The sequence below is a fragment of the Uloborus diversus genome, chromosome 8 (assembly GCF_026930045.1).
Source record: "Uloborus diversus isolate 005 chromosome 8, Udiv.v.3.1, whole genome shotgun sequence".
Classification (NCBI taxonomy): domain Eukaryota; kingdom Metazoa; phylum Arthropoda; class Arachnida; order Araneae; family Uloboridae; genus Uloborus; species Uloborus diversus.
In genome coordinates, this window is record NC_072738.1 from 118,496,013 (window position 1) to 118,508,670 (window position 12,658).

Below are 12,658 nucleotides of genomic sequence, written 5' to 3' on the forward strand. Positions count from 1 at the left end.
TTCATTATTATTAATGCAGAATTTACTTAATTCTCTTGTAGAATTATATTTACAGGTTTGCAGGTCACCCTTAAATTTATTTTAACAACAGACATTGTGTAAAAAGCTTACGAAACAGTAAATATTTGAAAATTTAAGTCTTTTATGCAGATCAAACAGGATTTAAAAACAAAAGTTCGAAAGAAAGTTTAACAAAATGTACTTTAAGCACTGGAGAGATGACTTAAAAAATGTGAGAAATCATTGAATGTTACACAAAATAATTCTTCAAATTATACTTAAAAATCAAACTTTTATTAAAGTTGACAAGAAAATGTCTAAATATCATCAAGATGGCATTATTTTGCATAAGTTTAGTTTCTGTTTGCTTACTCATATTGTAAATGATGCATTTCATAGAACATACCCTGATAGCTGATGTATTTATTATATGATGAAAATGAGAACAAGTAACAACAGTGCAATTCCAGGTACTTGGACATTTTTACAGTTGGGAATGGAACTAAATTTATGTACAAGAAAAGATATCAGACTTACGAGTCATACAGTCTAAACACAAAATGAAGGCAAAAGAAGTTGAGACCTTGCAAATTATCCTTGCTAATTCGAAGGTTGCCCTACTTAGTATAGGCAGAAACCAACTGATCAAGGCTGAAACTGGTTTGTTTATATTTGCACATTAAAATATGTATTCAACTTTAAAGCCAGCTTCAGATGGAAAGCAACAGTGGCAAAAAGTCTGTCACTCAAGTTCTGAGGTTGCATACTATTTTCAAATTCATCTAGTGCACAATACACATCCATACTTGAGTGATTTTTTTTTTTTTTTTTGGCTGTTGCTTCCAATCTGAAGCAAGCATTAGAAAATTGACTGTACCATCAACATCAACCCAGGCAACAATTTTTGTATATTCCTTAAAGGCAACACTGGGGTGTTTGAACTAAAAATATCTCATATCCAGTAAAAAAAGAAAAAGAAAGACCGAAAAGGCTTTAAGCACACACTAATAACATGTACTACTGGAATATTCAGTTTCAAGTATTCAACAGAGTTGGAACAGTAAACTACAGTAAATATTTCGCCAGAATTTAGTTAGTTCAGAACAAGTAAATTCAGCTTTAAATGATTCTTTTTTAACCAATATAAAGAAAGTTATTTTAATCAAACTTTTAATAACTTTAAAGTTAATGGCAAGTTGTGACAAATATAGTGCACCATGAGCATCTGTCAAATTCAGTGTTACTTTTTATACAATGTAGCCAAATACATAATATTTCTCAATAATTTACTGACAAGAATTACATTGCAATTTTTCTTTGAAATGAATAAATAAGAATAACATTATTTGTTACTGAAAAGTGATGCAGCTTGTAAAAAAGCAAACTAAGCTTGCGACAAAACCACAACTCTCATATAATTCATTTACAAAATGAAATGCATGTATGAACTGTGCAAAAGGTTACATATAGAAATATTGGTAAAAGTAATGAAATATCGACAGAAAATTTAATTAAATGAAATAATTTTCTAAAACGAAGATAATAGCATGAGAGATATTATAAAGCTCTAGTTCTAACAATAGGTCTCTTGTAACTTGGAAAGACATGCTTGCCATTTTCTATGCAACTTTTTTCTTTTATAGTAAATTGATTTTCTTGTTTTTTTTTTTTTTTTTTTTGGTTGGTGCTAGAACCATAAACCCTTCAGCATGATGTACAGCATGATGTACATGTCCTATGCAAAGTCTGTACCAGCAAAATGTACCATAGACTTGCAAACAGTATTTCATTCTACTGAAATATTTTTTAGGTCATCTTAAATTATTCTCTTTCCACATTTTGAACTAATTATTTGTAATAGTATAAAAACATTATTCTCTTATATTTGTTTGTTTTCTATGTAGTACTACTCATAATGAAATTAAGTAAGTTTACTTTCATATAAAGTACTTCATATTTCATGCATGTGGTATTTATTCCTTTGCATGCAGCAAAAATCTTATCTTGTATTGAAGATATTAAAAGGCTATGCTGCTCCCAGGTTACTGTTAACATTTGAAGGGGAAGGGGGGGGGGGAGATGAAAAGAAATAAAAAATACCAAAAAAGCTAATATAAAACATAAAACTTCTAAAATTTTGAACAAAGTTGCAGAAATAAACAAATAAAAGTTTTCAACTTAGAGTTATGTTCTTTTTATTCTTCTGTATCATGCTACATATTCTTCATTAGAACCGCCAGAACTTTCCACTGCAGGGGCTGGGTGGGGGGGGGGGGGGATCCATCCTAGCTTGCCAGAATAGCCTTTTTTCATTATTATGGTCTGTACATGTTGAATTCACTTTACACTTGCTAATAAATTAGTTTTCAGACTTCTTTTGTTACATACTATTCGCTTAGTAACAAATAAATAAGTAGATAATGCTTAAAATTTTGTTTTTAATAAAAGTTTCATTAAAAAATAAGTTAAAACTTTCAAATGTCTGAAAATAGTCCAAAACCAGCTGGAAAACAATGAAATAAACACTCATTTGTGTGTTTATTTTAAAATTTGAAGCAAAACTGAAAGGATCTTGGGTTTGGAGAAGTTGATAAAAGTGTTACTTTCATGCAAGTGTTAAAATATCCAATAAACTCAAGTGTCAAAAAAAGATTAAGAAAGCAACTTACTTTTTACAAAAATCCATCTAATGCAAGCAAATGAGCGAAGTTTAGGAAACTGAAACTCCTTTTTCAAATGTTTTTAAAATGGCATCACACATTAAGGGTTAAATCAATATTCAAACACTTATACACTGCAAAAAGCAAGCAGAGCAGCATATAAACTTAACTATAAGTCTCAGCAATTACTGAATTCATGAGATAACGAAATTTTAGCTGTGGCTTTTAACTGATTGCATATTGAACACAAAACATAGTGTCTATTTTTTTTTCTTTCTTTCTTTGATTATTTCAATTTTTTTCAAACTTGTTTTAAAAATTCTAAAATGTTTAATGATTAGATTTCATTCACACAAGTATGATTTTCAAATGATCACATTAATGTTTAAAACTGACAATTTTTAGTAAACAAACATGACTATTTAGTAAATAAACTGACATTTTTTTGCATAAAAATATTTAAATCAAGTGAATTTTAAAACAGGGTGATAAATGCAATTATTTTCGTCCCTTTTTAAGAAGTGAAAAAAAAAAATAAAAATGCTATTTTCCTACTAATTTTCAGGTCTTTTTACAAAAGTAACACATTTTAAATACATAACAACTGCTATCCATTTTTACAATAATTTAAAGCAAAAGTGACACCGAGTTTTAGGATTGAATTACAGACAAAATAAAGAACATCTAAATGATTTGTTCAATATCACATATTTTATAAAAGTAAGATATACAAACATCACATTTATATAAATAATCAACATAAAACATGCACATGTAATGGGGTCTATTGTGCTAAAATTGCAATACAATGTTGATTGTAGATAATGATACAAAGCTACGGCAGCATTTTCATAACAAATGATAGCTTCGGAGCAAAAGATAATTACGTAAATAGATCTACCATAAAGATATATTTTCTGTACAATATCAATGATTCTAACAAGTACTTGGTCTTAAAAATACTATCTATCACCCCCAATAGTCAACCTCTTTCCCAGAAGATTGTAAAATATATTTAACAAGATTTTTTTCAAATATATATATAAAAAAAAAGAAATAAAAGTTTCATAAAATATTCATTTTATAAACATAACAAAGGAGAAAACCCATCGATATCTGACTCTGTCATATGAAATACAAAATTAGAAATAAAATATTGCATGTCATGACTTTATACATATAAATTATCTACATCATTGATAAATGCCCTCTAAAATGAGAAATGGTAATTTACATGATTTTGAATTTTACTCTTGCGTGATGTATGAAACTATATCTGTGACTCCAGTGAGTTCATCTTCTTCGTTTTCGTTCCTTGCACGTAACAGAGTGTCTATCATGAAACCGCCATTCGGTTGGGGCACGGGTGTAGCTACATATGGATTCTGAACGTATGGTGGGCCCTGCTCTGAAGGGGCATAATTGGGCTGATAAGAAGGCCTTGGTATGCGTTCCTCGCTTGCATAGTATTGGTGATTCTGATAATATTCCGGTGACCTTGGAGGTGCATATGCGTCGGGAAATTGAGAGTACATTCTGGGGGGCGTGCCAGGATCTCTTTGTGGCGGGGGAGGAGATCTGTGAGAATAAGCATTTGGTGAAGGAGGACACGGATAGGGCTCAGGAGGGAACCTAATCTCTCCTTGATAATTGTCTGCTGCAGGAGGCATTGGTCTTGAAGCTGCGTCTGGTTCTGAAGAAGGGTTACCATAGAAGTGTTTCTTTTTTCTAGCTTCAGTGTAGGAATCTAAGGATATGAATCCTTTCGGACTACCAGACCGGGAATAAGTGTCTAATGGTGTGAGTTTTGAAGGACTACTGGAGTTAGTTGGATAGGTTTCGACTAAGGATGGTTTTAAAGGACTTGGACGTGAAGAATAATCTTGAAATGGTGCTAATGAAGTATATGTGCTTGGAAAACATTTTTCTGGGGCAGAATAAGAAAAAGTGGATAGTTCTTTGGCAGGTGTGTATTCATTTATTTTCTCATAAGTAGGTGGTTTGTTTGACAAAGGGGTAGGCACACATGCAGTAGGAATTCTTTCTAAAGGTACTTCATCATCACTATCTGGATCATCTTCGTCGAAAGGTTCCATAATAGTTCCACTAAATGATTTATTTTCAGCTGGAGGAAGGTTTACACGAGGTGGAGCCTTTTCAATAAACTTTGCAGCAGGTGGATTCAATTGAATGGCAGTTTTAGTAGGATGAGAAGGCATCACAGTTTTTAAATTGCTTTCTTTTATTTTTGAAATTTTATCACTTTCATCCTCAAAAGTAACACCAGGGCCACTTTTAGGTGATTTTTCATACGGAATAACACAAGGCACCATTTTTGTAGTATCTTTCTTAACAGGCCGGACAGAACCTTTATCCTGTGCAGCTGAAATATTAATTTTTTCCTTCATATTTGCATTGGGCTCAACATTTTCACTAGTTTTCTGTTTCAAATCTTTCACCACTTCAGCAGGTTTGGTGATTTCTTTCACTAATTCAGGGGTTTTTGGCTTCAAGTTCTGCTTCTCCACCTTCTTCTCCACTGATGGTAATTTTGAAGGTGCTTCATCACTTTCTTCTGATTCTTCATCTTCTTCTTCTTCAGAACTTTCTTCTTCTTCATCATCCTCCTCCTCCTCTTCTTCTTCATCATCATCTTCTTCTTCACTTTCTTCTGAAACAACTTTATTGGCCTTTTTCTTGGGGGCAGGGGCTGATTCTTGGGACTCGGATTCCTCATCAGTACTTAACACCTTTTTATTAATGCTAAGTTTTAATCTTTTTGCTTCTTGACTTTTCTTAACTTTCCACTCATTTTCTGAATCTTGACTGCTATCACCATCATTGTCATCTTCTTCTTCTTCACTTTCATCATTCAAACTTAAACTTTTTTCAGACTCAGAATCGGAAGAACTTCCCCATTTACGAACTCGAGCTTTCTTTTTTGGCTTCTTTTCCTTGTATGAGGCCTCACTTTCTTCAGAAGAGAAGGCTTTCTTTCTTTTGATAGTAGTTCTGAAATGGGAAAATAAAAATGTTAAAAATATAATTAAATTTTATGAAATGCTTCTAAAAGGTATAATGAAAAAAATATTCCTAAAACAATAAATGTATATTTATACATACATACAACATAACTAGAATATTTTTTGAGTAGCTGACTTGTGCAAAGCATTCACGCTTGACTGCGGTAATTAAAAAAAAAATTTTTTTTATCATTAATTTTTCCAAAAATACAGTCTGTATACAACAGCCTGTATACAACAATACTGTTGAGACCTAAAAAAAATGTTATAATCGTTTATCAACAGTTTGATTATTCATGCTTACATTTTGCTGGGGCCAAAAAAATATTGTTATAGACAGGTTATCGTTATAGACAGTATCGTTGTACACAGATTTCACTGTAGCCCCAATGTAAATTGTTTTACTTTTTGCCAAAAGAAAAAAAATGCCTTTTGTAGTTTTATATAGTGTTAAAAGAGCACCCCCGCCCCCAGAAAAAAAAAATACTGTGAAGAAATATCATTCATGATACTGCAATTCAGCTTGCTAAAACTTTTTTTTTTTAATGATTTTAATGCAAAAGCACAATTGTGGTTCAGAAACCTACAATGAGTGCAGACTATATATTTTTGGAAATTTGGATAAAGATTAACCCGAGGGAAAGAAAGCTATTCAGAAGTCATAAAACACATGGTGGGATCGAACACACAAGGTCCGCGTTTTTAGCACCGACATTCAAAACTAAACTATATGGTCTATCTTGTGGGACGCTTAAGGCAATGCTTAATAAGAATCAGAATTAACTGATTTAAAGAAAAAAAAAAAACGCCACAATACAAGCTCTCAATTCATTTTTTGCTGAAAGAGGTGAAAAAAGATCTGAAAAACTATGCTTTACATATGAAGTTTGATTAATTATTGAGAAAGTTATGGCATTCACACAAAACACATCTTTGAGAAGTAATATAAATGATTGTCAAATCAATACAGTCAAACCCCTCTATAGCGAACCCGGGATATAGCGATCTCCCGTTTGTAGCGAACCTTTTAATTGGTCCGAACTGAAGCCCTATGTCATTAATACAATTCCATATGCTTATAACGATCCAGAAACACGAAAAAATCGGCTATAACGATCCTAAAATGTCTGATTTTTCAAGTTCTTCTTTGCACATGCCCCAATGAAATTCATTAGCGATTGTTCTCTCAGCAAACTCCATCTTCTACAATTCTCAACCCTTTTTCTAGGAAATCTCTAGTCCAAACCACATTCCTCATTTATTGTTCCTTGCAAGAGCAGCTGCTTCTTCAGGAGGGGGGGGGGGGGGGGCGAGCCGATTTTCAAGCATCCTCAATTTTCTCAACTGGTTTTAGTCAGAGGACGAGATTATTGGTCACTCGTGCGTTTGCTCTGATTTTTAGTTTAATTTCCACTGCGGATAATCGTGTGAACTAGGTAGAAATCATCATGGATAGGCGAAATAAAGGCAAAGCATTTTCTGTTGAAGAAAATGTGCAATTAATTCGCAAATTAGAAAGTGGCGAAACCCAATCCTCACTTTGCAAAAAATTTTCGCTCTCAAAATCTACTGTAGCCACTATTTGGCAGAACTGTGGTGCAATTGTTTCTGCCTATAAAACAAACATAAACGGCTGTAAAAAAATACGAAAAGCAGTAAGGGAAAATGTAGACGAAGCGTTATTTAAGTGGTTCACTCTGCAGAGGAACAGAAATGTACCGATAACGCATAACGGGAGCCATTCTGCAGGCAAAGGCAAATGAATTTGCCGAACATTTTAATGAAAAAGGGTTTGTCTGTTCTAACGGGTGGTTGGATAGATTCAAGAAACGGCACAACATAACGAGTGGAAAAGTTGTGGGTGAAGCTGCAAGTGTGTGCTCTTCTGATGTGAAGGATTGGATGCAAAATGTGTGGCCGGATATCATTCGAGATTACGACGAAAAGGATATTTTTACGCCGACGAGCGGGCTTATTTTATAAGCTGACTCCAAATCAAACATTGAAGTTAAAAGGTGAAAAATGTGTCGGCGGAAAACACTCCAACACACGGATAACCACTTATTTGTGCTAACATGACTGGCTCTGAAAAACGAAAGTTGATGGTTATTGGAAAATCGAATAAACCCAGGTGCTTTAAGAACGTGAAGAAACTCTCTCTAGTTTATAAATCAAACAAAAAATCTTGGGTCCATTTCTGCTGCAAAAGCAGCTGTAAATATTTTGAACAATTTTTTTGCGACTGAAAACATTGACAAACATATTATGGATTCTTTTGCAGTAGTTGAGAAAAAAATTGATATGTATATAAAATCCAAAAGTTTTCAACCGAAAATAACGTCTTTCTTCCATGCTACTGATAAATAAAAAAAAGTAAAATTTTAATTTGCTTATTATTGAGTAAAATATAGTTACTAGTTATTTCTAAAACTTAATTTTATTACCCTAACTACTAATTAAGTCATTGTGCAATTATGATTATTATTATTGTAAAATATTACCGAATTTTGACTATTTTTTGGAAAATCGGATGTAGCGAACCCCCGGTTATAGCGATCTCTCAACTCGGTCCGTTGAGGGTTCGTTATAGCGGGGTTTGACTGTACTAATAATATAAAGCTGTAGAGTTTGTTTGAACGTGCTAATCTCAGGAACAACTGGTTTAAAATTGAAAAATTCTTTTTGTGTTGAAAGCCCATTCATTGAGGAAGGCTATAGGCTATATAACATCACGCTATGACTAATATGAGTGGAGCAGCAATACAAAATGTTATGAAAATGGGAAAATTTATATTATAATATAAAATGTTTGGAACAAAGAATATGCGTAGCCATGGTGGCTCAACCTGAAAGTGCGGGGTTCAGGATCACGTAGGCGTAGGTTCAAGTCAGCCATGAGGCAAATCTTGAGGGTACTTTTCAGAGAAAATCCCAAACAATGTTAAAATTGATTAGTAAAAAATTTATATGTATATTTCCCTATCATTGTCTTATTTTTTTTGTAATTAACTAATAATATAATTAACCAATAATATAAAGCTGAAGAGTTTGTTTGAACGATTGAATATCAGGAACTACTGGTTCGAATTGAAAAATTACTTTTGTGTTAAATAGTCCATTTATTGAGGAAGGCTATTTTTTAAAAATCAGATTGACTGAAGTATTTGCAATTGCAAATTAAATGTTTAATTAATTGTTTAGCTGTATGAATTCCTAATAGATGGCAAGGTAAGTTTAGTTCTATGAATTCCTAATAGATGGTGGGATAAGTTAACTCTTCGAGAGGGCACTGGCCAACAGTGTCGATAGCTGAGGGGAACCATGCCCATGCTACGCTGTTGTGATTAGCGAACATATTTTTGTATATGTTTTTTTTAATGTTCAAATACATAATTTGATTTTGTAGGATTTTTCTATTGGATTTTGTTTTCCTTATTTCTCCAAAGCTTGTTTTTGTTGTTACAGTTATAGATAGTTACTTATCAAAGTAAATAATTTGATTTGTCATATTATTCAATTTTAATTGTTCTTTAGAACGTTTTTATTATAGCATTGTTCATTTGGCAAAACACTTTAAATTGCAGGAAAAAAAACGCTTAACTCGATAAAGGGCAGGGTTATGATAGCGTGGTTGCTTGGCCCGTTAAACAACGAACTATGTAGTTGAAGGATTATTTTGAGTTTTAAAGCTACTATTAATATATTTCTGTGTTTCTGCAAATAGTTTTAAATTCCAAAGATACTTTAATAGGTCTTTTGAAAAGGTGTGTACGCATTTTAGTTGAAGAATTTCACATCAGAAGTGTGGGGGGGGGGGGGGAGCGTGGAGTTCTTTTTGTTCAACATATGTTCTTTAGCTTCTTAGCTTGGGAATCACCGTGCAGGTACTACTAATTATACTGATACAATTAAACTAATTTGGAGAAATTCTTTAGTTTATTCTCATTCTATATAATTATTTAGCTATTTATACTGTAGGAATTAATTATGCATTTTTTCTTTAAGTTCCAGATATTCATTCAAAAAATAAATGAATAAATAAATAAATAAAAATAGGAAGAAGAAATACAGAAAAACAAAGTTTTCGAATATTTTCAAAATATCTATTTTATGCACAACATTTAACAAGTTAATATATGCCAGAATAAAAGCAGGGCTGCCACCGGTGACTAAAAAGTGACTATTGCTACTATTTTGAAGAGTTGGCGATTATGACTACTATTTTAGCCTAAATAAAAACAAAGTCAACTATTAACTAATCTAACAATATGCAAATGACAACATTAAACGTGATCACATTAAGCGGCGCCTACTGTTTATACATCTTTATGAATTGCAAATTGTTAAAATGCTACTGAGTAAGACAGTAGCATAACTGTAGTTATTGTTAGTGTGTAACTTTAAGGACAGTTTTCATAAATTATTTTCTCTGATTATCAAGGACAATATTTAAGGAATATATGAACCTTGTTTTAGTAATGCCAATACCAAAACACCTAACTTACTTAACTGCTTAACTACTTAAGAACCTAAGTTGTAAGACATACCCCTTGACCCGAGCTCAAAACAAAACTACAAGCAAATACCTTACAGCTTGTACAGCATTCAGACTGCAGTTCCATTCTCTTTTGGAATTATCAGTTCGGAATAGCCATAGCAGAGCTCTAGGTCTTAAAACTCACAGAAGTTTACTACCCTAATGAGCTGTTTGGTGTTCAAGTACCAATTGATGAAACCCAGAAAGCAAAAGTTTATGCTTTAAAAAAATGGAAGCAAAATTAAATACTTTTTGGGTTTTGATGCTCCCCATTCCTCATCTTCATCAGTTGAGATCTCCCTGTAGTTAACAGCCTTCTGAGAAGCTGCTCGACGAGTCACAGGCCTATAAGAGTCACTCTCTTCACCCCAGTCTTCTTCTGCAATGAATAGATGAATTAATATTGTCTTTTAATTATCAAGTAGCAAATCTTGAAATGGAAATGCTGACAAGTGAACATGTTAAAAAATTAAAAGTATGCAATTACAAAACTAAAATATCAGTTCAACACTGCCCAGAACATATAATTAAAATATTTTTAAAAGCTAAAATTTAAATAGACATTGCGCTTTACAAATGATGTATGTGAAATTGCAGTGTCCTAGATTCACCGATCTTCATCGGTGAATCTAGGACACTGCAATTTATTCCTTCTCAACGTGCAGTCACTTCATTTCTTACAATTTCAACAGGCCCCTCTTCTAATGTCTCTTATCAGTGTTCTGCTAACCTCAATGCTTTTCAATGCAACCTGTACACAGATTGGTCCGAAAATGGGTCTCCAACTCTCCTCCCACCCGCCACTTAGTTTTAACATTATGTTAGTTATGATTGAATAACGAGCGGATCGAGGAAATGTTCCAGGAGGGGGCAGTTTTTTACTGTTTACTGTTCAAAACTTTGATTTCTAAAAACTTTTAAAGGAGTGTACTGAACCCCTTTGATTACTTTTGCATAATCAAAGGTGTCCTACAGTTGTGTTTCTTTCGAAAAATAATCAGGGGAAGAACTTGAACCTATCTCTAATATCATCTAAGATCGTCTAAAAAATGAGGTTTTAGAACTTCAATTTTCAAAAAAATCCAATGGAAAGTTCTAATCCCTATCTTCAGAGCAATAAGAGATGGCCTACAACTGTGTTTTCAAGACTTCAATTCCATGAGAATTCCCAGGGCTCATAGCAAGTAGAAAAAAAATATATAGGATTTTAACAGGAAAAATATAGGAGTTAGATAGCAAAATATATAGGATTTTAAAAGGAAAAATATAGGAGTTTGATAGAAAAACAATAGGAATTTCAAAAACGTATAGCATCTAGTATGTTTGGAGCCCTAAAAAAATATAAAAAACAGAAATCCAGTATAAATACAATTTCAGTATGCATGAAGTCATAGCAATGAAAAGAGTGAGAGCAAATGAATTTTTGTACACATGGTTACTTATATTAATCCTGTTCGTTTAAGACAACTTTGATTCAACTAAGCAAAATTTTTCAGAGAACTTTATTAAATTTTTTGGTCAAACATGATATCATAGAGAAGTATACTGCCATCCATTCTCTGATTATTTAAAGAATTTTTTTCCAAAACAGCATGAAAAAGCAATAATAAAAATCAGATTTTAGCTTACGTACTTCGGAAAATACATCTCTTATTGATTGCTGAAACTAAGTAATAATTAATTTGGACAGTCTTTTTTCAATGTCTTAAATCTACCCATAGTTCTCAATATTGGTACGTCATTGCTTCAATGCTAACACTAACGATGAAAGTTGAAAAGTTCATTCAACTCCATGTTTCTCTCGTCTTACTGGTTTTGTTGGACATAAAGAGAAAATCGTTACAAAAAGTGTGCAACACTCTGCCTCCCCATTGTTTCACTATTTACAGAAAAATAAACTAATTTTTCTAAACAAAGGCAAAGAAAAAAAGACTGCGCTAATGCATCATGTTTTTGGGAAATGGTCAGCCTCATAGGATTGATTCATTTAAGTGGCAAGTTTGATTTAAATATTCTGCAATTTTTTAATGTTAAAACTGGATTTCATTTCACTTTTGAGGAATTGATTCATTAAAGTGACTGATTCAATTACCTGGCGCTCACTGTAGCAGCATTATTCATAACTTACAGTTAACGTGTGTATTTACATGCACACACATGAATAAAAGGTGAATTTTACTTAATCTGCCAAACAAAAGGGGGTGTTAGAGAGCCAAAGTGGAGCATAGATCCATCTATTATCCTCTCCAATTTGTAACCGTAATGTAGTAGATAGAAAAAAATGAGTCAAAAAAAAAAAAACTGAGAAGAACGAATTCTGAAATCTTTGGAAAATCTACATAGAAAATAAGTACAAATTTGAAAAAAGCAGACAAAATCCTATAAAATGACACTTTTTTCAGAGATAGTAAGAAATAATTGAAAACTGCATTAATTGA

At 32.6% G+C, this 12,658-nt stretch overlaps 1 protein-coding gene across 1 annotated transcript in view; it reads right to left on the bottom strand.

Moving 5' to 3' along the window:
* Nucleotides 1-3,213: 3,213 nt before the first annotated feature.
* Nucleotides 3,214-12,658, bottom strand: part of LOC129228553 (histone-lysine N-methyltransferase SETD1B-like) — a 19,983-nt gene continuing 10,538 nt past the window's right edge. The window contains exons 3-4 of the mRNA XM_054863236.1: nt 10,470-10,599; nt 3,214-5,672 (exon numbers count right to left, since the gene is read on the bottom strand). Coding sequence (XP_054719211.1) covers nt 3,908-5,672; nt 10,470-10,599 — 1,895 coding nt within the window. The 3' untranslated portion in view covers nt 3,214-3,907. The remainder of the gene's footprint in view (nt 5,673-10,469; nt 10,600-12,658) is intronic.